The 27,014-nt window shown below is 42.8% G+C and overlaps 1 protein-coding gene and 1 long non-coding RNA gene across 2 annotated transcripts; both read left to right on the top strand.

Annotated features, from left to right (window-relative positions):
- The first annotated feature begins 1,982 nt into the window (after nt 1–1,982).
- Nucleotides 1,983–3,460, top strand: hoxa1a (homeobox A1a). The gene is made up of 3 exons (XM_070846626.1): nt 1,983–2,436; nt 2,536–2,589; nt 3,078–3,460. The coding sequence occupies exons 1-3, from the start codon at nt 1,983–1,985 to the stop codon at nt 3,458–3,460; spliced, it is 891 nt and encodes a 296-aa protein (XP_070702727.1).
- Nucleotides 3,461–5,074: 1,614 nt separating this feature from the next.
- Nucleotides 5,075–24,579, top strand: LOC139215096 (uncharacterized). The gene is made up of 3 exons (XR_011585503.1): nt 5,075–5,166; nt 7,917–7,990; nt 24,479–24,579. It is a non-coding gene; the product is annotated as an uncharacterized lncRNA (long non-coding RNA).
- The last annotated feature ends 2,435 nt before the right edge of the window (nt 24,580–27,014 follow it).

The raw sequence follows: 27,014 nt of genomic DNA, 5'->3' as shown, positions 1-27,014 counted from the left end.
AAAGGGGGGGGGGGTGTATTGACCCCACTGCGCTTTTTTCACTGGTGGGCAGCTCTTCACTTTTTTGTAATATTCCGGAAGTTTGAAAAACATGGAATTGAAACTGAATTGAAAATACTACTAATACTATTGAAAATAGTCCATTTCTAGCAGCCCACTTGTTTCTAATCTTATTTACATCTAAACCTAAAAGCAATGGTGGAAGAAGTATTCAGATCCTTTACTTAAGTAAACATAGCAGCACCACACTGTAGATACGATCCAAGGAAAAGTCATGTTCAAGATTGTACTTCAGTAAAAGTACAACCAAATGAAAGTGTCAAAAGTAAAAGGAATAACCAGAAAGCCCTGTCACTGTTATAGTGCGCTTACATGCTATATTACCATATTACCAATAATTAGGCTAAATTCTTTATACTTTTGGGGGGATGCAATGTCTGCAATGTATAATAAAGTCTATCTATCTACTGTCATCATACACTTATCATCACACTATAAGATGTATCAGCTGTATGACCACATACTGCCAGTGGGGGCGCTTTTCCCTCCACGTGACCCTGACTTCCTCCCTCTTACTCTCCCTCCTCCCTTCCTCTTCCTTCCCCTTCCTCAGTGAGAGCTTGGCCCTGCGCTCTGCTATCGCTATACCGCAGCTCTCCCACGCGCACTCTCCCCCTGCTCCGTCTTTCCGTGGCCATTAATTTCTCCAACAGCTTTATTTGATGAACTTAACAGGATAATCAGCCCACACTCGCACCTCGGGCTATATGGGCGCATTAGCTCCACGACAGGCCTCGCATTATCAGATCATTTGATCACTATACGTGCATAATGAATACATGTGGGAGTGAAATCAGAGTAGATACCAGACCCTATGACCCTGGGAGAGAAAAAATTAATACCACATCAGCTTAATGTTTAATATGTTGTCTTGTCGTTGCATCACCTGTGACCTCTGAGCAAGTACTGAAGAGCAGCCAAACATTTCTAACGCGACCTTGATGGGGAACAAAGTTATAAAAAAGCTCTCTTTGGCTGAATTGAAGTACTTTTTGCCTGTCAGGAGTGAGACCCTCCTGCCTCTCCCTCACTGTCACACTGTGACAATATTTGCTGAGCAAATCCTTCACAGTGTTAAAGCGTGAAACACTTCGCATTGGAATGGGACACATATAGCCTGTGGCAGTGACACACACACACACACACACACACACACACACACACACACACACACACACTCTGAGCTTTCCATCCATCCACGAGAGAATGACACTATAATACACATGACATCACGGCTGTTATGCTGTATACTGACACGCACGGAGGACACAAGCACAGCCGCGCATAAGCACCAACACACACCGGCACACACACACACACACACACACACACACACACACACACACACACACACACACACACACACACACACACACACACACACACACACACACACACACACACACCTATTCTCTTCTCTCTTCCAAAAATACCATACCTGGGGTCAGGGTGCTAGGTCGTCCTCGTGGAGAGGGTGCAGAGGGTGAAACGTTAATCTTTCCCCGGGTTTGAGAGCGCACAGCTGGGGTTAGAAGACGCCGTGTTTGCCGTTCTGCCCGCTCTTCACGCGACCCCGGAGCTGTCCACCGCCGTCTGCCTCCCAGCTCATTGTTTGCTCGGCCAATACATTAGTGGCGACGCGCGTCACCTTGATCGACGAGCGCCTGGAATTTAAATAGGCACTCAAACACCAATCTGTCACCGGCTAAGGGGATAAGGACAAGTGCCTCACTGGCTGACCCGGGCCCACGTGACAGCACCCGTTCATTGATATCGGCCAGTGAGCCCCCATCCCTCCCCTGATAAGGACAGAGTATAGGTAAAGGTTGGCACGGTCACTCAGGGTAAGAGGGGAGAGAGGAAGAGATCAGAGGGTGTCTGTAGAGCGGGCGGTCCCTCGGCCCCGGTAGAACAATGATACAATGAGCAGCTTCTTAGACTACTCGGTGATGAGCGGTGAAGCTGGCTCGTGCTCTGTCAGGGCTTTCCACTCGGACCACGGGATTACAACTTTCCAGTCCTGCGCGGTTACTGTCAACAACTGCGGGGCGGATGACCGCTTCATGGCGAGCAGGGCTTCCCCTGACGGCATCCCTCACCAGCCGGGCTCGTACCAGTCAACTGCGAGCTCGCTGGGTCTCGCCTATGGGGCCCACCCGGCCTGCAGCTCCAGCTATGGACCCCAAAGTTTCTGTACCACTTATAACCATTACGCGCTCAACCAGGAAGTAGAGTCCACAGCGGGCTTCCCCCAGTGCGGCCCACTCATGTACTCGGGTAACATTTCCTCCTCCATGGTCTCTCAGCATCGTCAAGGTTACAGTGCCGCCCCCCTGAGTCAACTGCAGTATGCCCACGCTGCCTATGGCGGCGGGCACGAGCAAGCATCCCCATTTCCTGGGTGCTCAAACCCGCTGTCACCACTGCACGCAGCTCATCTGGAGGCTTGCTGTTCACCTCTGTCCGAGGGCGCATCTTCTGCACAGACCTTCGACTGGATGAAAGTCAAGAGGAACCCACCGAAAACAGGTGGGTGCCAAGTGGTGCCTTTGGCAATGGCACAAAGTGTTAGGCCTGTGAACAACACGGACTGATAAGTGATCCAAACTCTTTAAACTGAGGTGGTATCAGACAGCGCTGGCTGATGTTCTCTGTAGGAGATACAAACACATTTAGAGCCGAGTCGACAAGTTTAAAATGTACGCAGAGATCTGACTTTTTCTGCTTGATTGTGTCATCTTCTTTATTTGCTATACTGACGAGACAGAAGTCTGGGCATATCACATTGCATAATGGAATAGCCTATTATAATGTATGCAGCAGTGACACATAGTACAGCGTACATTGAAGAAGCTGACTTAAATTGACTGCTGCGTAAAAGTTGCTTCTCTCTGCGTAAAAGTTGCTCCCAGGCACAGACACTCATCACACACATATCTCTATGTGTGTTGTCAGCAGAGAACACGAAGTGTAACTATTTTCTTCAACTTTACATTCATGTGTTTCTCTGTGTGCAGGCAGGTCTGGGGAGTACGGTTATGGGGGTCAGCCGAACACGGTCCGGACCAACTTCACCACCAAGCAGCTGACGGAGCTGGAAAAGGAGTTCCACTTCAACAAGTACCTGACCCGTGCGCGGCGCGTAGAGATCGCGGCCGCGCTGCAGCTGAATGAGACTCAGGTGAAAATCTGGTTTCAGAACCGGAGGATGAAGCAGAAGAAGAGGGAGAAAGAAGGGCTGCTGCCGGCCAAAGCTCCATCCTCCTCAGGCCCGGGAGAGAGGATTCAAGAGAAAATGGACGATGCAGAGTCAGAGAAGTCAATCTCAGCTCCCTCTACTCCGTCTCCCACATCCTCCACGGTGTCTTCCACAGGGGCTGATCCTTACTCCTCCAACTAAAACCCAACTGCCTCTTTATCCCTTTGGGCCACAAACGGCCCGTATATAAAAGTTCATACCCAGTGTAGCAAAGCCAAAGTCCTGGATGATGGATGACATATGAGGACATTTGGGGCGACTTAATGCACTATTTGGGACTTTGGACAATAATATGGACCGTTTCCGAGTTATAGATTTGTTTTATATTGTGTATTGTGTTCAGAGGGATGATAACCTTGCTGTCCAGACAAATGTAGGCTATGGTTTCAAATGTGTCCGTTCTCTTCAGAAATTTGACGTTAAGTACGCCACGACTATGATGGTGCAAAATATATCCAGTACCTCCCTTACACTCGCTCCTGACCAGTGCTGCTGAATGTGCTAATGTATAGTCACAAAGCTGCACACACAAACAAATACCTCAAATGTGCCAAAGTTGTGCATCATGGCCACGGCCAGGCTGATTGCACTGGATGTCGTCAATTAGGCATCACACAATCAACGAGATGTCCTCGTTTATTAATCGTTATAGAGTGCATTGTCGTAGTTCCTCCTTAATCACTGTCACGTCTGTGTTGAAGGCCTTAGTGTTTGTGTGTCGCGACTGTCTGGATGTCTATTGTGTGAGATCTGCATGATGCGTAATGCTTTCATGTATTATTAGCGGGACGCTGAGTTTTATCAGTTTGGGAACCGGTCATGTATGGCCGTGTATGTTCCGGGCTTTTATCTGTTATCTATTTAATCCAGTGGAGCACATACCAAATGTTTTGTCCAGAGAGACGTTTACGGGTCAATCATGTGTATTAAAGTGCGTTTACCTCTTAAAAACTATTCCTCTGTGTCATTGCTGAGGGGATGTCTTGGGTGATACAGAATTGGAGACTTGAGAGGAGTTTTAAAGCAAATCTCACATGTAAATCCTTAATTTTCCCATCATTTGAAAAGCTGCATTTGTCTCTTTTACGCACCGCGGAGTCTCTCAATATATGCGGCCGTGCGCGCTCCCGTCCCTGGGGTAAAGAGTTATTGGCATAATAAAGGCTTGTTTATCCACGGAGGAGATGAGAGCGCGGACGTCAGCGTCATTTGTGATGACAACCTTATCGAGCTCTCGGCTTATTGAGGGGACAAAAAAGAAACTCTATTGATTAAAACATCCAGGTTAGGCTATCGACAAGGATGGGGGCCCCACTGGCCCTGTCAGCGTTAACTCCTCAGTTCCCCAAGTCACGTGGAGGTGTCATCGTCGCCACCTGATGGCACGATGAACAGTGAAAACTTGCAGCACTGCATGTCGAGTTTACGTCTGATTTGTAAATGAAATCTGTAAGGACAATGACTCATCCGTATACGGTTATATTGTCTTTAACTGGAACTAGTGGAAACTGTTTCATAATATTTATCGATAAAATGTTAAAAAAAAGTGTCTAAACTGGAAGTTTTATGCCATTTTCAAGCTGGCCTATATCCTCCGTCCAGTTTCCAAACTGAAAAAGGGAGTTTCCTGATTCTTTTGCTGTTTTAATTCCTGGTGTGCAGGCTGCGCGTCCATCTTACCATAAAAGGGCAAAAAGCGCCAAAAAAGAGCCATGATTAATGAGCGACGTTCACCTTTACCTTGGATCCACCTGCAGGAGCTGCTCAATTGGAGCTGTGGAGACCTGCTTAGGCTGCAGCGCCGGCTGCTCAGTCTCATTCAGCAGCTGCACACATGGAAAAGGAGAGTAAGTTATGTGGAAAACCTCTGTTTTATTCATCTCACCTCTGGTACATATGATATATATGCTTTGATATTTTTAATGCATTGGATTAAGTGTGTTTCTACATTCAGGGCAGTGAATCCTCTGTAGGAAACCTGTGATGAGGTCAGTTTGGTAACTGCAGATGCCCTCATTTTGTTGTCAGAGGAGTTGTTTCGGTATAAATAGTGAGTTATGTGAATGATCTACACAGACTTGTTGCTCTAGGGCCTGTTTGTGTTTGTCAGGCAAATCTGGATGAAAAAGAGGTGAAACATCAGCCAATCTTTCTTGTTTCCAGAACAAAGGATGTTTCTATGCTCTATCTGTATGACAAACTATTTTGTTTAAACAAATAAATTATCATTATCTCAATTTTCATCAACATGTCGGTAGTAATTATAGTTAATGTTATTGCAGTATTAATTTTCTGTATTTTACTTATTTGAACATTTTAAGGTATTTCATTGCTGCACCCGAGTGTATCAGCACTTCTGCTTTTTTATTGAACATATTTTTAAATTATTATATAGGACTGCTAGAAAGTCTGGACTGGTAGGCCGAGGAAACATCATGGATTAGATTTGCAAGGCTGTGCCAAAATAGTTTAATTCTTATGATCTGTTGTGCATTATTTTGAATAAAGGAAAGTGCATTAATAAGTCAGAAAAGGGATCTAAATAAAATAAACCATTTTGTTAAAATTAAAAGTAAAACTATCTATTTCACGGCGAGAACTGCGAAAAATGTTTGTTTTTTCTCATTAAAAGTCATCGTTAATATTTCAGACATACTAAGATTTTATACCAACGGCTTTAAAATTCTTACTGCCCAATCTGCATGTTTACGTTTGATAATTAATTTTCAAAAAGTCTTTTTGATTTTGTTTCATTTTGATTTTCGACCTCCGACGACATTTTAAGCAGCAGCCTGACTTATATCACATTTTCACTTTTCACATCTGGCGTTCAACATTTTTGCTTGAAATTCTCCTCCGTGCAACAGAAACTGACATTTTGACAATTTAATTTGTTTTTTGTTCAAACATGATACGAATTTAGACGTTAAATTAATTCAAACTGAGATGAAAACAGAAGTTTTAGTAAAGAAAGTGATTTTTTTCCTCACACATTTTAAACAGTTATTTGGAAATTCGTGTGTATTATTGGATAAAATAAATACTAGTAAAATCAACGTATATTGCTGTGTTTCTGGACACCTTCTCAAAGACCCTTGGGTGTCCCGGGACCCAATTTTTGGGAAGTTTGAGCTCTACATTTCTCCCTCTAGGCCCCTGCGCGCTATTCAGGAGCCACACAGAGTGGATTAGAAACGCTGCTGACCCTCAAAAGAAAGCTCGGGGTCATCCCTCGGTCACAGTTTGAGTTTGTTGTCACAGCAGCACCCACACCTAAACAACAGTTTACAGACCACACTGGGCAAACAAGCACCTCAACAACGCAGTCACAGTCCAGCTCCGGCGGCCTGTTTCACCAAAACACCCCCAGAGTCGTTGCTAAATGCTCAAAGTGACCTCAGCCTGTGAAATCAGGACGTTTTCAGTGGTCTGAGCGCCAGGATCTGGCCCCGCGCGGCTGATGGTTCCCATTAGGGCCCTCGGATAAACACATGGACGATGACAGATGTTTGACGAAAACCATTAAGGCTTTGTGAAGGAGGAAAAGATGTTTAAAGCTTTTGACTTTAAGGAGGTGACACAGAAATTAGATGCAGAATTCATTTGCGCGTCCTTGCTGTGGCCTAAAACAGACCTTGTGCCAACCAGACATTTGTGCCATGGAAATGATTGGAATACAAGACATGAAAAATGACTTTCTGACTGTGATCGGTCAACTTATTGGATGAGCTCTTGTAACAGCAAAGGAGAGCAGCTTCAGTCTGCTCCTTTGACATACACAAATACATTAATGTACATTTTAATTGAAATACACTCCCAAAAATCTGATGCTGAAGTTTTATAAAATATCAGTGATAAAAAAAAGTGTTACTTCCTATGCAATTAAAAGTGTCCAGCTGTTAGAATATCTCAATCAACTAACTAAAACATAAATATATTTATATGTCACAGGCTATTTAATAAAAAAATTTTAGATACAAAATTCTTATCTAGAGACATTCATTTTTAAATGTGAGTTTGTGAAAAGGTAAATGTGTTTTGGCAAAAAAAAAAAGATTTCTGTATCAAAATTTTGTTTATAATTTTAGATTTTTTAAATTTGTGCAAATGCAGCTGATATTTAGATATGTAAAACTATTTTAGAGGCATTACTTTAATACAAATAAATAATAATAATATGTAAAAGTGTTTATCTCAGATTTTTCTTCTCCAAGTGGGTCTTGTATTACTAAATTATACCACACAATAATAATATCTTATAGTCTTTATATTTCATAAGATGCCAGGAACAATTTCATTGTTCAACTCTTTTTATTCTCAACCTGAATCCATACTGTGAAGGAAACAGTTCCGCAAACGAATTACACGTGAAAGATGGAAAAAATAGTAAGTAGATTTAGATTATGCTCCCACACACATTTATTGTCGCCATGTAACATGAAGGAAACAGTTTTCACATGGTGCAGCAGTTGGTCAAATATAAAGTTTACTGTAAATTACTTTTGGAAATCCTTTATTAGGACATGATCTGGTGCACGTGTTCCTTAAAACTGAATTAAAGCAAAGATGTGATAATGCCACTCTTTTTCTCCAACAGCTACCAGTGGGCCGAGAAAGATGATTCACAGAGTTGACAACAAGACTCATAGGTCACCACCTGATAGTGTTCAGGTATTTAGCACAGAACCACACACACACACACACACACACACACACACACACACACACACACACACACACACACACACACACACACACACACACACACACACACACACACACACACACACACACACACACACACATTAATGTGTAAGAGCAACTACACACAGAAGTGTAACATTTACAAGATATTTGTATTGGGGTTTTTATAAAACAAATGCAAATACAGGATGCTTGAGGATGTGAAGGTCTGGGATGAGTTTGTACACAAGTGCACAGCCACACACACACACACACACACACAAACGGAGTAGAGCAGGTGACGGAGAAAAAGAGAGGAAATACATTTACAAAGATTTCACCCTGGAGTGTCAAACTGATGCCTCTACCTGTGAAGTTTCACCTTGTTGATTTCATTTCCCCCATTTTTCTTGGAGGCTTGTGTGTATGTGTGTGTATGTGTGTGTGTTGGTGCACGAAAAAGACAGTAGGAAGGACTGTAAGTTGCAACAGAATTACCTATAGAGATATATAGATTTGAAAGCAAATGAGAGCGCCTTTGCAAAAAGATGTAAGCTCAGATGCTTGGCTCATTGTACCACCTATGAAAAATATCCATTTGGCATTGCCATAAAACCTTATTGACCAAAGCTTTTATGGTTAAGCCTCATTTCCCCGTTGTAATAGAGAACTCCTCTGTGTCCTAGACATTATGCAAATGGTAGGTGCAAGGATATGAACACAAATATAGTCACTGTGTCCTGGAGGCCTCTGTAGTGACACCTGCACTGATCAGAGTTTAGTTGTGGTTTGTTTGTGGTCTCACACACACAGTTTGAACATGCGATAAAAGTCCAAACAGAGTGGAGAGAGTGAGACAGAGAGTTTCTGCTACAAAGAGGGGGACAGAAAGTGCTGGAAGCCCAGAGAGGCAGAGAGGCAGATAGACAGAAGTCACTCATCAGGGTAGTCGAGGTATTGGCACGTCTGCGCTCATTGACCACTCCCCTGTTGTGATTGGCAGCCAAAATGAATTCCTCCATCGACAAATGTGCGTCTCCATGTGCCGATAAAGGGACTCAGCCGATAGAGGGATTGACAGTATGATGGAGGAAGAGAAGGAGTGGAAAGCAGAGGAGAGATGACATCAGCGGCTGTTTGTCGTGTGTGCGCATGTGATGACGAAACAGTGACTTAAACGGTTAAGTGTGTCGTGGTGTTTAGAGTGAGGAAAGGCAGAGGTTAGGTGGTGGGTTAGAGGCTCACTGTACATCCACAGCAGAACTCACCTCAAAAGAGTTGTCTGCAGTTTTCTTTAGGCTCCTTTTGTCTGTCGAAGCAGTCCAATGGGGTGACACAAAGGCATGCGAGCAGCGGAGAGCACAACCACGACGCCTTAGCAGGTCTGAGGCCCAGAGGAGGAGAGAGGACTGGGAGAAGGGCCATGGTCTAGAGACAGAGGTCCATCCATCACACATGTCCTGACCTCAGCTTGACCCCAGCGTGGCAGCCAATGAGGCGCCCTCACCCCCTAAAGAAAGCCCCCCACCACACACACACACACACACACACACACACACACACACACACACACACACACACACACACACACACACACACAAGAGATCGGGTGACACTGAGTGGAGTCTGGATGCTCTTTGTGTTGGTCATTGTCTCTTCTGAGAATCTTTTGTTTTTTACGTGACTAATGTGAGTACCAACACCTGACAGACAGGCTGTTCATCCCACGTCTCTCTCTGTCTCACGCTCACACACACACACACACACACACACACACACACACACACACACACACACACACACACACACACACACACACACACACACACACACACAGACACCTCTGACAGGAATAACCACTTAGGAACATCCTGGCTAAGAAGCTGTGTTGGAATGGCAGCACACAAATTAAACAGACCTGGATTAGGGACACTGAATATACAAAATATGTGTGACTACTGCAAAAAAAAAAGTGAAAATCTGGACCCTTTACCTTTTTTTGTTATTAACATTTAGCAGTAACGAGACTAATTAGAAAGATTTTTAGTTCGTTAGGCATCTGAGCTTACATCTTTTTGCGAAGGCGCTCTCATTTGCTTTCAAATGTATATATATCTCTATAGGTAATTCTGTTGCAACTTCTGAGTGAGTGAAATTTGGATTGTAAAACAAAACGGTTGTAACTCGTTCTAATTGTTCAAAAGAGAAATACTATTACGTTTGACATATATTTTACCTACATTTGAGAATGTGGTGTGTTTTTGAACTATTGTCATCACAAAATTGTTAAAACACTGCTACAAAACAGATTCCAAGTCAATTTTCCAGCTGTATATCTGGGCGAAATCAACTTTAAAATATTTTACCCCAACAGATCATACCCTTAAAACACAATTTGCAAATATATTTTCTACACTCCACAATTAGTTACAAATACAAGATTCTGGTTCCTCGATAAGCTGAGGACCAGATGTCATCACCATAACAATGTGAGGGCAATATATCTACAGAGGTTTTGGCGTCTTAAACATAGAAGAGATCAAATAAATCTAATTTTAGACTCAAAACACTTAATACATACCGTCTGCTCTTTGACAGCTGAAGTTTATTATAAATAACTAAATTATAAAAAGAAGACATAATAATGGCTGACATATTGTTTAAAACACCCATATCAATGAATCTACTGTTTCCCACTGTATCTACAGCAGTTCTAGTCAATGGCCAACATATTTCTCATTGAAAACTTCATTGAATTGCTTTAATGATTACTCAACAGCGAAAGTAATTAGTGACAATACTTGCTGCATTAGTTTTGTTGCTCAGCTCACATCCTCTATGTTCAACAAGTGTAGAAACAGAAAGCAAGACAGTGTAGTCCAACAAATAGAAAGCCATTAGCATTAGCTTAGCTTTGGTGACTGACTGCTTGCAGCAGTGCAGAGAGGTCTCTCCTGTGTGTGAGTGCAGGCTATGCTATCAGAAGACACAACAGGTAAGTGAGATACATCTTAAAATACTAGAGGGTGTGTTTCTTCTCCTTTGCTTCTTAATCACCCCCTCACCTCTGCACCAAGCTAACAAGTCCCTCAGTAGTCTGTATTCTGAACTACACTGTGGGTTTTTGGACACAGTTGCGCCTTTTGTCATGCTGTAATTTTCTAACTGAGCCAAAGATGTAGGCTTTACGCACAAAGCTGAAACATAATCCCACATCCTAAACTGCAAAGCCAGCAACACACCCAACAGCCTGTCCTGAGTGCTTATCAATAAGTGAGAGCAGCCTGAGCCAAGTCTTTGATATCAAGGACCTGAGCCTTTGGTCTCATGAATAACTAGACAGGTAAAGTAGCACGTGCTAAAATAGCCTCAAGGAGATAACATATCACAGAGAGAAACGCAGAACCACAGTCACTACTTTCACACACAAACACACACAACTCCAGGGCAGAAGAGAAGTTTCAGCACCTCAGATTAAACGTCTCCATGTCAAGGAGATGCTTGGACTCTGCTCAGGGCGACGTGCAACAGTTGCTGGGGCGTTTGAGCTCACCTGACACCGTTCTACCTGAGAACCACCTGTCAGTCCTTCCCAGAGGAAGAGCAATGGCGCTCACGTGCGTTGTGACAGAAGACCACTGGAAACACAATCTGGGAGGGATTAGGGAGCAATTTGTGCGTTAACTGACACAAAATGGAGCTCTCAACCTCTTTGATGGTTGCTGACAAGCAATAGCAGACCAGGTCACAAAATTCAAGAAATGTGAACAATTTCCAGCAAAATTGAACACAGTTGTTGCACTTGGTTAGATTTCTCCTTCCAGTCTTTTGACTGACACGTTGGAGCATTTCTGATGTTAGTAGCACTAATTGAAATTAACATATTACAACAATTTTGAGCTATTAAATGAGCAGCACCCATCAGAACCAAAATCAATTTATTGATGTTTATTGATGCTAAGTACTTGACTATTTCAGTGTTTTAATGCCAGAAATGCAGCTGTAAAGTCAGCATGAATGTTAAAACAGAGTTAACACAGCAGCTTGTTATTGTAAAGAATGACGGAGATGTTTCAGTGACAGATGTAAGGCTTGGGGTAACTCTAAGCCTCTCATTTGTACACGCCCTGAAGCACATCACTCTGTGGGAGTCTAAGAGACAGAGTGAAACTATGTACTGATATGATGCCTGTCGCCTGTAGGCAAGGGGCAGTCAAGATTTGAATCTCCAGCACTCATAACAGTAAGCTTAGCAAGACAAATTGATTCCAAGTAGAAGCTGTTAGATACTGTATGTTTATGGCTGTGTAAACACACTAGATAAAAACTTCTTATCATGCTGTTTGAGTTGGGACGCTGACAGAGCAGCAGTAGCCATCAAAAAAGATTATCCTACGTAAGCCGTGATGTTGGGAAAACTAAGAGATCTTCCTAGTTTTTTGTGGATTCCCGTGATTGTTCTCTTCAAAGACAACCATCTGTCTGTCTTATGCAGCTCCTTACATTTGCAAGGTGCATTTGAAAAGCATTGAAAACAAACATGCGCAAAGAAAATGGTCAGATTAAGAAACGTGGAGCTGTGACTGTGTCTTAAGAAGTGGCCACCAAACTACATGATGTGCTGTAAACTTCTGTTTTTGTTCACTCAATTTAATCTTTCACACTCTTATCAAAAGTGCAAATACTCCTTATTAGAATGACCAATAAACTGTCATGGTGGTGAGGACGTTCACCATTCGTCTTTCTTCTAGTTTCACTACATTCAGGTCTCTCATTTGCCATGCACTATGAACAGTATCCAAATAAATAAATAAATAAATGAGGCATCACCCCTCGGCTTACTTTTAGAGGAAACCTTCAGTAACTTGTCTTTTGGACACACTGGCTCAGTTACATGTGCAAATCTGTCGCTCCTCTTCTTCCTTCTCTGGCCGATTGGTTAACCATGCCAGCAAGCATATTATGTAGCATAACCATAACAGTGGTGACAGCGCTGCATTTACTGTACCCATTTGTTTGTGAATGTAGTTTTTTTTCAATACCCGTGTGAAAGTGTGATTCATTCCTGGCAGAAGAAAGCTTATTTTATATTTACCAGTGTTAATCTGAGGAAAGAGGGGTGTATAAAATGTTGATGCCACTCACAGCTTATTTGAACTGTCACTACTGGATCTGTATGGAGTAAGGGCAGTGACCTTAAATGTTGGCATTGAAAATAAAATTCGGCATTGACAAAAGCTTTGTGCAAAATTAAAATGCTGGCATTAAAAATAATTTTATTTATGCGTTTTTCAATGGCAGTCTTTTTTTTTTTCCCCACATCGATCTCTTTTGAGTGATTTTTTTTTCCACTGGCAGATTTGTTTATGATGACAGTGGTATTCAGTGTTGGCTTCCTCTTACTGTTTTCACAATGGGGAGGGGGAGGTAGGAGTGGGGGCCACATATGGTGGTAACTTCCTCAAGTTCACCTGGAGCTCCCACACCGTATGGATGTTAAGTCCATCATTCCTTCACATAGAACCGGGATGGGTTTAAGTTAATTTTTAACTAATGTGCTGCTTCAGGAGAGGTCTGCCTGAACAAGTGTTCACCGTGGATAAAATATATCAACCAGAATGGTAGTTTCTGTAAAATACGAGAGAAGCAGCCGTATTTTGGGACTTAGCTGTGTGGTCATGTCGTGGGCTTAGTGTGATTGTGGTTGAAGTTGTGTTTACATTTCAGTATTCAGTATTTCTGGTTCAGTGGTTGTCTTGATCCACTGAAGATATGTAGAGTTTTTTTTTAATAAATAAGAGGAATTTGACTTTGCCATTAACAATGCCATTTGAGATGACTTTCCATGTATCGTGATGTATAGTGAAACTATGTCACAATTTATATCCTCATATGAACATTTTGAGCAGAAATCCATTACGAAAGTCATTGTTCTAATAGGGTAGTTGTATTATACAGCTTTACTATTAGGGAGTACATTCATGTAATGAACTAAACAGTTACAGGGACCAAGTCTACTCAAGTTTAAAAGCACCACACAGAGGCCTTTGATTGTTTTCAATACAGCTTTATTCTGCTGTAAACATGTAACAGACTATGTCCACGAAAGCATTATCTTTGACAGTAGACATTTGACCACAGCTCTGAGAGGATTCTAGCCATGCGTGCACACTGTACCAGTCTTTCTTGAAGCCTCGTCTTCTGTCCCCTTGAAGAGTACGAGGGAAAAACTTGAGATGCTGCTGCTCTGATGTTGACTGGGAAATATCTGTGATGAAACATGAGGACAATAAGTTACTCTGAATTTAAAATAGCAGCAGCAAAAACAACAGTAATAACATGAGTAGCTGTCCATAGTAATCCCAGATTACAGTTGTATTATGGACCCACAGTCAGTTCTGTTCTGACTGTTCAAACTCATCTACCAGTAAACATGAATGAGAAGCTTTCTGTTGTTGCACCAGGATTCATAACTCAGTGTTGACACCTTGTTACTACACGTTTATCCAGGTGAAGTTACTCTCTTGCCATTCATTTCCTCATGAGGGACCCTGTTCTCAGCTCACCTGTTGGTCCAGCAGTAGGATGACCAGCTGTGTCCTGTCTGACCTGCTGCCTTACTTCTTCCCTGTTCTCTGGACCTGTCGCTGCCTGAACCTGCTCCTCTGCACTGCCCTGCTCTGTCTCTGTCCCTGTCTGTTCATGGGTTTGCTCTGCGGTCTTATCTTGGCCTGCATCATCACATATGGAAGAGATGCCCGTAGACTTTCTCTTCATTGTCTGCAAATTGCCGTAGCCTCACGGTACTAGTGATCCGACGCTAGCGGCCCTTAACACAAGCTAATGAGATGCTCAGTAACGGAGAGCAGCCAGCAGGAGGGTCAGCACAGACACAGTTTACCAAACACATACTATTTGTTCTAAAAGTAAGTACTGTTTGACTGACTTACCTGTTGGTAGTCTGGTTGTCTCAACAGCTGCCATTGAAATGACTTCCACTGTCCGTCACTGAGTTTGGGCAGCAGCTGCTGCAGTGAACTTGAACTTGACTGATCAGAACTGGGGGGGCCACTGGGGGGGCCAAGCATTTTTCAGGGGTGGCCGCGGCCCCCCCAGGCCCCCCCTTAACGGCGCCTCAGAGCACTCCCCCTGCCAAACCAGCATAACGTCTGTTAAAAGTTAACTTAAAGCCATCCTAGTTCTAAATGAAAACACAACAGGGGAAAGAAACAAAGTTGGGGAAAAAAAAAAAACTGTCTCACTTTGGGATTAAGGGTAATGTCCGTGTCAAGTAGCAACAAAACTGATCAAAGCACACTAAGTTTACTTTCCAACACCCACTTTCACCTTCCAACTTTGTGTATTATAGAAAATGCAGCAAGTTAGAGGCTCTGACTGTTCTTACAAAGTTACTTGCTCCTTTTGATATATGATTTTTTTGCAGGGTACACATGTAGAATGTAAGCAGTTTTTGTTGAGGATGTATCAGAGAGGTGCTGATCGATCTCTGTATTGTTCCTGGAATGCATTATGCTGAAAGTTTTTTGAAGACATTTATTTGCCTGTAAGTCTCACTTTGAAAGTCTGTTGAACGTGGTATTTTAATTTCTTATTATAAATACAAAGAATTGAGAATTTAATATCATTTTGAAATACAAGACTTCATATACAATACTGAAATTGTAACACAATGGAAATTATGATGCCTAGTTATAACTTAACTAGCCATCAGTTTTTACTGTGTGTGTTTTCCTGTTTTTAGGAGCTACTTGACCCTTTAGAAATCATACATTGAATCAACCCAGGCTGAGTTTAATATACCTTCAGAGTGCAGGTACAGATGTAAAGAAGTACATCTGTGTCTGATTCTGCAGAAAAACTTTGAAACTCCCCAGACACAAAAATACTCTTTTAGCATCAGCCAGTGTGAGAGAATGAACAGAAAAGCAGCAACATGTGCTCTGAGTGTGTACTCTGTGTCTGTTATATAAAAGGTATTGTGTGTGTGTGTGTGTTAAAGGAGCTGACCTCTCCAACGCCACATGCTCACCTGCAGACAGCTGGACAGTCACCCTCATCAACACCCCCCTCCTCTTGCTCCCCATCGCTCGTTATCATTTGAGCTCCGCAGAGACTCTTCTAATGACAGCGCTTGTCTATAACGTCGTCGTCACAGCTTGTGTACGTGTGAGTGTTACTCTGTGTGTGTGTGTGCTTTCGTGCACTCGTACGGGTGCATGTTTGCCCTGTAATGACAGCGGCTGTCTATAACGGCTCGTCCTGGCAGGGATCATTCGGTCCTCCCTCTCTCCCACGTCTGCTGTCCGGTGTCACCCGTGTCCTGGTGGACGATGATGTGATCTTTAGTCCCCTCTGCGATCTATAGACTGGCATTTGGCTCAGGGAGCGGCCCTGACATGCATGCTAAAGCTTGCCGCTGCTCTGCCGATATCCCCCCTGCCCGTCTTACCTCCCCCAACAAGAAGTTAACGCCAGCCAGCGCAATATTCCGACAGGCAGCATTAGATACTGGAGTGGCAGTTAGCCACTGAAGTTCGAGCCCCTGTGAGAAAAGTATGGACGGTCTGCGTGTATGCATGAATGTGTGATGCAGTGTGTCTTTTGCTGGTGTGCAATAGTGATTGGATGTCAAAAGGTCATTTGGTTTCATGTGCGCACTTATTGAGACTATTGTACATTGGGTACAACCATATAAAAGGAATTGGTTGCCCCGGAAGCAGAAGAGGCCTGAGTGTAACGCAACACTGTGGGCATCTAGTGGTGTCCCATCCAGTTGGCTTACTCTTTGTGCACAGACACCAATGCGGCACAATTCCTACCTCCTCTGCCAGCTCAGAGGTGGAACAAAAATGATCCCCCCATTGCATCTAACTAACTTGTACACAGACAGCGAGGCGGGAATGTTGTGCAGTTTTTCCGCCTCGCTGTCTGTGTAAGGGGGTGTAAACGGGGCCATAGACAGGACGAGCAGGGGGGTTTGCTGTGGAGATAGCTTATTCAGATGTGTGTTGCAGATTGAAGAAGACAATGATGTCTGTCTCTGGGAGAAACTACAAGCAGCCTATACTGACCGATAGGAGTTGTTGGGTCCCAACTTGGCATCATCATTTTTGAACAGATACATTTCATCGACAGCATGGCCTATGTGTGACCCCCAATAGTGTAACCACTTAACACATTACTATGAATGAAGTATTGCTTTCAACGCTGTGCTTCCTCTTGAATTTTCTTGCACAGCGAAAGGAAAGTTTTGTTGTACCTGTGAGTGTGACTGCTGTGTGGTCGGATGAATATTAATGAGTAATCTAAAAATATGGAATAAAATGACATTTGACTGCAGAATAAACTTAAGTGCTATCTATTCATTCATACATAATGCCAGGCATTTCTTCCCCCTCAAACCTTTGGGGCATACCTAAGAACCTTGAGCTCCTCCCTTGCTAAAGGAACGTTACTTTATAGTAGCCTCAGGAGCTGAGCTATTCTACCAAAAAACTATTAAATATAAATGTTCTTTCATGCAGTAAAGTTTCTGTCTCGAACGAATACGTGAGACAATATGCTACAGACATGCTCAGTGTGGGATCTCTTATCCGCTGTGGCCTGTGCTAGAGTACTAATCTACTTATCTGTTATGTAGGTAATGTTAGTGCTTTCTACCTAAAAAAAGAGAAGTGTCATCAACATAAAGTACAATAAACAACAAAGGAAAACACCTAGGACAATTCTGTCTAAATGAAAAAGATCTTATCAAAGTAGAGGAGTTCCTTCAAATGTGGTCAGCGGGTTTCCTCTAAGTTCAGATGTGTTTGACCATAGAAAGTCTCTATCTGGACCCTTATTAGCTTATTGTATTGATGTGTGTTCTGTTTATGCGTCCGTGTTTTCTATCTCTAATGTAGGCTTATACGCTCTTTGGTGTGCCGTTCGGTGTGTGTGTTCTGGCTGGTGTGTGGTCCTGAGGGACTGACTGTGTCCACTCCTGCATTGATGCCATCACACGCTCATCTGCATACCTGACAGCACAGACCTTCTTCCCACCCCCTCTCCTCATGCATATTTCTGTCTGTGTGCTTCCTTTTCCTCCTTCCTTTTACTGTCATTTCTTTTTATTTCTCACTGACTTTTCTCTTCTTTGTCCACCTTCCTTAATTGTTCTGTCATACTGTCTGTCATGCTTTGCATTCTCACCCTCTTGCCATTTTTCTCTCTGGGTCAATACTGTGTGTGTTGGGGATTCAGCGGTTGCAGTTTCTAGATAAACACCCTGTTAGCAGGATTATCCCTGTTGTCCTAACAATGTAAACCTGGGATTAGGCCCGAGTCTCCAGGGATGTGTGTGTGCATTCGTGTGAGCGTTGTCCTCACCGTGCCTCTCAGACCATGTAAGGTCTCAGTAGCTCACTGCACATAGAAGTCAGTGGAGGCAGTGTATGACTTCTTGCCATAGCTGTAGGACATTGTGAACAGGATTCAAGGTAGCCAGTGTTAAGTTTGTCTCAACAAAATTGTGTCTCTTTATGGTTCTCTTTCTCATAAAACAATGCTAAAGATACCTCAGATTTTTTCTCATTTACAGTCATGCTAGCTAACTTGCAATCTTTTTCTTCATTACCTTTGTGGGTACACTTTTCTGCATGTTACTGCCACCAGTTATCAGTCAATGACTAGCATGAGACCAGCAACAGAAATGTGTGTAGCCTCTAAATATCCTGTAAATCAGGACCCCTGCTGTATCAACATAGTGGCTAAAATGACATAAGTGTGGGGCTGCTAATGTCTATCCAAAAATTGCCATAGACTTCCCTCATAAAATCATCTTATGGAAGAAATTAGTAAGATATCCGATTTGTCTTTGTATTGTTACATATGTCTTTATTACATATTTTCCAAGACACAATCGTACTGTGTTGCTAGAAACAATTTCTTTAGATGAACTCACTGTTCATGACAAGCACAAGTCTTTTTTTAGAGCTGTGGGTAACCAAACTGCTGGCGAAGGGATGAGGAGAAGGAGCTGAAAAGACATGAAGGCAGGGAGTGAAAGGCGGGGCGAAGGCTGTAGTGGCGATGAGGAGGTGAGGGGTCAAAGGTCGGCCCCCCTAGTGATATCTCCTGTGCCAGAGAGGCAGTCACGACCCGGTCATCGGAGGTTCAGGTGTCAGAGAGAGACGACTGACTGACGAGACCAAGCGGGACCTCTCCTGCTCTCCATCCCAGTTGGACCTTTCATCCTTCCTTCTCTCCCTCTCCCCGTCATTCCTCTGTGACCCATCCCTCCCCTCCTTCAACCGCTACCCTCTTCGCTCTCTTCTCTCTCTGTCTACCCACAGAACCCCAGCCCTGTCATCCGCTCGTCCTTCCTTCCCTCCTTCCTCCCCCCACTCACCTTCTTTTTCACCCCTTAAGCTAAACATTACCACAGGGTTTCACTCAGCAGGCCAGGCTGACTGGGGCAGCTCTCTGTGGGGCTGCATGTCTTCAGTCCACCGTCATATGCTTAAACGGCTTACATTCACACTGAAACATACTCATGCACATGTATGCACACAGATTGCTGGCATGTAGCCTACACTCTACTGCCAATCCTATAGGAAAATTTGAGTATTTGAAATTGAAAGGAGTTTCCACTTCTTACATACTAGGTTTTTATAGTTGTTACCATCATGCCTGTCGCTTATGAAAACACTTCATTCACTGACTTCATTGTAGAGTTTCTGCACATGTGGTCACCAGTAGACAAAGACGTCTACTGAAGGCAACCTGAAGATAAGGAGGAACATTTCTAATGGTCTGTTTTTAAATTGCTGAGCTTCTTCCAGGACAACTGGACGGCCTCCTTTTTTAGAATGTAGGGTAAAACTGGTTTAAACTTGTTTAAAGTTCAAGGTGTGTTGTACATTGTTGTAACGCTCTGTGCTATGTAAAGCTAAACTCAATGTCAGGTTTTCTTTTAAGGTTGAATAAGGACCTGCAACATCATCTGAAAGACACTTTATATTATGTTTGTCAAATGTTTCAATAATCATTTATCTTCATTAATAGCAAATTTTACTATGTGCAGCTTCCCCACTTGAAAAAAGGATGATCCCTTCTACCCGGGCTCGAGCTGGGTTCCACTCAATGACCAAACAGCTGTTATTTTCCCCTTCTTTTATTTTGCAGTTAGCGGTTTAGCAATCAAGTGGCAGCGAAGTGACAAAGTGACATGGTATCAAGGTAAAACACCTTTGGACAGAAACAAAGAACTGTTCACATTCTATTGCAAATACAAACCAACATTTCCTTATATGTAAACCGTTTAGCCCAATCATGTGCCACATGGATCTTTACGACCTGTTAAAAGACAATTTTAAACAAATCTTAACATTTACCTTATCAAACTTTTTAAAACTAATATTTTTATCAATTTTTTTTTTTTTTTTTTAGCATTTTTATACTTTACATATGTTTTTAACTTTCTATGAAAGTGCATAAAGTGATGTTAAAGTGCAATCTTTCAAACCCCAATAAAGTGCAATATACCCAACCATTTACACATGTGGACATGAAAAGGTTAAAACTGCGAGCCACTCATAAATGGTGCCGATCTCCGCGGCTAAAGCTAAAGCTAAAGCTAACACAAACTCACCAGCAGCAGACTTCGGCAGGTTAAACAGTTTCTTTGGACTTCTGCATCTTACCGGCTGCCACCCGGATCTGGTATCGGAGTCGGTCCTGCACAGTTGGCCGCAGATCTCCACAGCGTTTTGAACGGTAACTTATGACAACTTCATTTGCCCGTGGCCTCCCTCACTTCAACAGTTTCCCTCCAGGTGCCGTGTGCGTCCGTCTTTATGTACCAGGTAGCAACCCTGCGGCCGCAAATTGGTTCCGCCCCACTAATTGCCGCACCTGTATGTGGCTGTTTACTCGTCTTACAGCTTCCTTCCTTCTCAAACCTCCAGTTTGACCTAACAATGTTAGTTTAGACAATTAGTTTTAAAAGTTAGAAATGAGTATCCAGAGACTATTGTTGACGTACTGCTATTGATTTTAACCTACACAGACTTATTATGGTCATTTTGTGCTTTGGGGCAGTAAAATTGCACTTGAATTGCTTGTATGCATCCCTTAAATCAGTATAATATGCCTGTTATTGTAGGTGGATGGCATTATGGACTTGATATCTAATGTTCTGTTTGGAGGGATTGAGCTGCCCATTTCCCATTACAACACACTGTATTACCAAGAATTTAAACCACACATTATAGAAACTATGTTTACATGTCAATATACTTTTAGAATATGATGTGCAATATCATAACAGTGGATACCCGTAAGTTATTGACTCCTTTTGGCCTGGTTGCCAACCAGAGCTGATAGATTAACCACAGCTGTCTGCAGGTCACACTGATGGTGTCAGCTCATCAACCATTGATGATGGACGAACAAAATGTAGCTATTAGTTATTGAGACAGTCACTATGATGCCTATTCTTTGTTTGGCACTGAATATAATCTTAAGAGATGACTTGTGCCAAAATGGTATTTAATAAAACCATCAATTTTGATTTCCTTTTTGAATCCAATTAAGGTTAATTTTGTGATTGTGGGTGGCTTTTTTTCTTTCTTTTGTCTTAAGTCCCAAGACACAATGCCTCTAATTAGTTTAGTTTGGGACCCAAATCACTGAAACACTGTCAGACCGTCACACCCCACTTTGCAATCCTATCACCTCATGAGAACGTCAGTATTGGGTGATTCAGCAAAACCCAGGAATTCAGTGACCTTATTTTCCCCTAATGCCAACATGTTTGAGAGTCTTGCGCTCTACAATATCGTCATTATGGCAAATAAACAATTGTTAAGACATTAAGGCATAGTACTAAATAGAACACTCAGGGGCAGATTGTGGTTACAGTTGTTTCTCTTTAAAAAAGGTGAACTTTAATTGGAGGTCTGTGGTGGGACATGCCCACTGGATCTCCACACCTTTATTTTCTATCACTGAATGTTGGCATTTGAAAGAAAATCATGTGGGGCAGAATCATCGAGTATGGACATAATAGGATTGGGTTGCAAGACAGATATTCATGCACACATAAACACTGAAAGCATCTGAAGCAGCACACATGTGTGTGTGTGTGTGTATATGTATGTATGTATGTATATATACGAGTGTGTGTGTGTGTGTATGTATATGTATATACATACATATATATGGTATAATGATTATATTCATAACCACTTCATGTCTGCTGAGCAGATCTCACCCTGAAGGTATGAACAAGTTTCTCATCACTGACTCATCATTGTGTTGACTGGCTGGCTTGCCTGAGGACACGAGTCATCCTGACATAGGCACTGGCAGGTATGCACACTCAGACATACACTTTGGCAGGTGCAGGCTGCACGAAGGGCTGCCAGTCGTTTCTCCTGTGTTGCTTTTCATTAACTTGTCTAATACAATCAAAGACTGTCAGCAAGAGTGACAGAAGGGGAAAGAAAGGGAAGAAATGGAGGAGAGGGAGAGAGATGGCCTCCTTCTTTTCGCAGACACCACTCTATTCATATGGCTGCATTTAAAATTAAATTTCCTTTTTCTGTCTGATAACATTGTGTCTGGCCTTTTGTTGCTCCTGAAATGTCCTTGGGCACTTTGCACACACAGATGCATCATGTACACACACGTACAGGTTAGAAAATGCAGTGATAAAAGCACGAGTGCTCTGGGCAGCATACATTCTACACTGTCAGCTCATCATATAGTATATCTCCAGAAGCGCACACCTGCATGTTCCGAAAAGGAAAAAAAAGTATAAGTATGTATTATAGTTGAAAAGTGACATTTTCAGCAATGCAATCAGTACGTTTAGTGAAATGCCACAGCTTAATGAAATAACGACAGAATACATTTACCTCCCTGCATAAACCGATGGCTTATTTCTTTGCTTTCGGGAGGCATGGCACTCTGCTAAAGGTTAAAGGGAAGATATTCTAATCAGGGACTCTTTACAGAACAGCAGCTCAATAAGGTCAACTGGTGTCACAACATTCAGGATGGAGGGAGGAATGTGTGTACAAGTGTGTGTAAGTGCACTAGTGTGATAGTAAATTTGCAGTCATTGTCTGTTCACCATTGTCTTCCTCATGCAGTGTTCCTTTTTCTTGTTTTCTTTTTTCTGTCTTTGGTTGCTTGTTTCTTGCTGTATCCCATCTTCCCATGAAAACACTATGTCTACATCCCTTACACACACACACACACACACACACACACACACATTCACTGAGTCACATGTAAAGCGCTGGTGTCTGACGGGGTGATCCGCCGGCCAATCGGCTATATTGATTATTGGGCCAGGGGAGGTTGGTGGAGCGGCAGTAGTAATTAGGGCTTTTTGGTGTGGATTAGCTGAGAGAAAAGGTCATCCGCTCAACATCAGTGGCAGGACCACAGGCAGGGACAGGGAGGGATGGACGGGTGGAGGGAGGGGACTGTCCCCAAACGTGATGACCATGATTGGCAGGGCCATGTACATATAGATAGGTCAGCACAAGCAGAAACTGAGTGATAGACAGCTAAAAGGGTTGTTCCATTTTACTACAAAAGATCTGGTAATGTAGTGGTATCAAAAATCTGACAAGGCAAGGAATTGCATTTTCCAGATACTTTGTAAATAAGTTAGTGGTTTAGAGAGCTGTCAGAACCACTTTATTTAGAGGTTAAACCCAAAGTGAGCTCACCCACAATGTCAATAATAATCTCCCTTTGCACAGGAAAACTGTGAGAAGGATTTACAGTAAGTGAGTACAGTATATTGCTTCAGGCAAAGGTAGCCGCTAATAGCACAACACACCTAAATAAATTATAACCAAAGTGTCAGCAGTTGAGTTGCTTTGTGGGGAATGTAGGCACCAGGTATTGAAAAGGAAGAAGAACAAATGGAATAAAACAGCACAATATATCTGGTTCCGCTGTATCACTGGTTAAAAACTGTTCATCCTGAGTCTGAAAATACTAAAACTGGGAAAGTACCCATCAAGTCAGTTTTATTTAAATAACCCAAAGTCACTAATCAAAGGGCTTTACAATCTATAAAAGATATTGCACCCTATATCCACTATATGTAAAAACTATTAGTATAGTGCTTTCCCTTATTAGAATTCAGTGTTTTTCTGACTGTCTGACTTCCTTTTAGCAACGTTGCCACACTCTCAACAATAAGATCCGAGCTGTAAAAACACAGCATTATCCTTTATCACATGCATAAACTAAGAGTATACATGTAATGTATTTACATGTCTGTATGCACTCAAACCACACGAAAACATGTGAACATTATTTGCTGAAAGTGCAAAGACTTGGCTTTAAGATCACCCCATGTACTTCTGCATTTACGATTGGTAATTCTCTTACAACTTTTCTCTCTGTCTCATTGTTTCTCCCTCTCCCTCTCTCTCTCCGGACCTGCAGGTTTACTTCTCAGTGGTATGGCAGGTCTGAGTGTATCTTAGAGGGTCACGACCCTCCCGGACTGTGACCTAGACAAACAGGACCGAGGAGCTGCAACAGGACATGGAATGTCTCTTTTGTTTTTGTTTTGTTTCACTTTTTGTTCAAAAGGTGGAAAATTCTTGCCGCTGCACTTGCAGAAGCAAAAGAAAACATTTTCTTGGCAACAAATGAGGCAGAGTTTATAGAAGAAACATTATGTGACTGTAACAAAAATTATAAAAGCTCAGGCTCTGTGTCACTGACTATGCATAATTCTTTCTTTTCTCTTTGTGACTGTCATTTTCTAAGCCACTGAAAATGTGATTTATTTTAAGAGCAGCACTTTTTCTTTGTGAACATATTTTTGGTGTTAGCACAGTCACTTGTCTGCATTATCTGTACGTCCTACATTATATATGTTCCCTGTGCATGTGGTACCATGTGGAATCAATTGTTTCTTAATAAAAAAAAAAGCCAATGTGAATGATTTAGAAGGTGTCTCCTTGTCTGTATTTACTGGGTGTCAGCTCCCCTTCTTCTGCTCCACAGCAGCTCAGTGTGAGGCAGCAGCAGCTGTGGCAGATTTGGGAGCTCTGGTTTTGTGCAAAGCTGCAGCACTCCTAGTGGTGGAACGTGGAAGAGGTGCTACATTTCACAGGGGGAAACAAGTGCTGATTGAGAGAGCTTGTGTGCATGAGGAGTATTGCTTTGTATTGCATTGACTTGTTTTTGTTTGTTGTGTTTTTGCAGTGGCAGTAACATGGTGTTTGTGTGCATGTGTGATGGCGGTGGGTCTGTCTGTCTCATCACACAACAATGCGTGTGTTCCCCAATGTGTGTAAGTTCATCATTGGAGAAAACTACCAGTGGCGATGTGTGTTCACTTGCACATCCGGGCTCAGGCTGCGTGCATTTGACTGTTTCTATGTATAAAACAAGTGTGTATGATTTGTAAATGTCAGTGGTAATGGCGCGCCCACAGAGGATCTGAAGAAGTGTTGTGTTGTGTGACAATAAAGGGCGTACAGTACATAACTGAGAGGCGAGTCGGAAACAAACATGTTAGGGACAGTCAAACCTTGAATCCTCTTGGGCTCCACAACAGACTGCCTTTGCTGTTCAGAATAATGTGAAGACGGTAAACATGGCAGATATTCTTCTGTATTTCTGTATCTCTTGTCAACATTTGACGCCTCTCTGCTGCTGCAGTAATAGCTGAATATTTGACACAATAAAACACTATAAAACGTTTACAGTGACGTAAGGCGAATATCATTGCCCACCGATTAACGGTACGATGCATTATGCAACTAAGAGTGCCTGATTTAGATTCAATCTACAAAGTCAACAAAGTATTGTAACATCAACACTCATCACAAAACACATAATCCCTGTAATACCAGGTATTCCTGTTGTCACAGCAAACTGGTGTTGATGAGGACTTTGTTGAGATTTTATTTTGTTTCCATGACAAAGGTATGCAGCCCTGATCTTGTCTGCTCGAGTCTTTGCTGTAGAATCTGTTGTCATGGTGCCCAGGTCGTATAAAGCTAAAAGTACACCTATATGATACACTATAGCGGCAGGATAGGCAGGGCAGCCAGGGTCTATCCGGACTCTGCGCAGCTCCTGCATTATAGAGTTCACCAGAGGGTCAAAAGTGTCACCACATACATCACAGCTGTAGCAGAACAGCACACACTGTTGCCATGGTGATCAGCCATTTTTTCCCCCCACTGTGCTAAGCCAAACAGTGGTGGGTGGGTGCCGAGATACAAGAAAAGACAAAAAGGATTGTGTGCCCGGTCTTATATATGTTTCAGAGTGTGTGTATGTAAAGTGAGTGTGTTTATTTGGCCAGGCGTATTTCGGTTACTGCTAAAGACACGTGTGCCTTCCTTGTTTGGTCTGACTATCTGTGGTCTCAGCTGTACTCATCAGGAACACTGTGCAACAATAGCTAAGGTGCCCGTGGTGGGAGCTGCGCAGCATGATAAAACTGGCAAAATGACGGTGTCAGAAGCTCCATTGAGCATAATCAGGCTGTGGTAGATGGGCTTGGCTGTTGGGTTTGGGACCATAAGTCTAGCGATTAAACATGCATGGGGAGAATCCTTCATCACGGGGCGAAACAAAGCCGCCCTGCCCTTCCCACGTGTTCAAACATCGCCATGGAAAAAGCCTGTTTCCTTGGCAACCAAACTGGCTCTCTTTGTCACAGGAATGGGGAAGGAGGAGGGGGAGGAGGGGGAGATGAGTGCAGGCATGACAGTCCTCGCTGACCTCCACCTGACCTCTAGGTGAACATGCAAAATTGGTTTCCTGCTTTCATGGAGGGAACGCTATGATTGGCCTTTGTCAAAGATGCAAAATAATTATACGACTAAATTTCTCCTTTTTTAAGTTTGATGACAAAACAGCGTGTAGACACAGCCCTAATAGCCGCCAATGTTTCTGTTCAAAGTGTCCCACAGATTTAGACAGTACAGAGAAACAGAAAGATCTGGGTCGGCAA

The sequence above is a fragment of the Pempheris klunzingeri genome, chromosome 16 (genome assembly GCF_042242105.1).
Source record: "Pempheris klunzingeri isolate RE-2024b chromosome 16, fPemKlu1.hap1, whole genome shotgun sequence".
In the NCBI taxonomy this organism is placed as follows: domain Eukaryota; kingdom Metazoa; phylum Chordata; class Actinopteri; order Acropomatiformes; family Pempheridae; genus Pempheris; species Pempheris klunzingeri.
The sequence above is the reverse complement of the archived record's forward strand: the minus strand, read 5'-3'. Positions and strand labels throughout refer to the sequence as shown.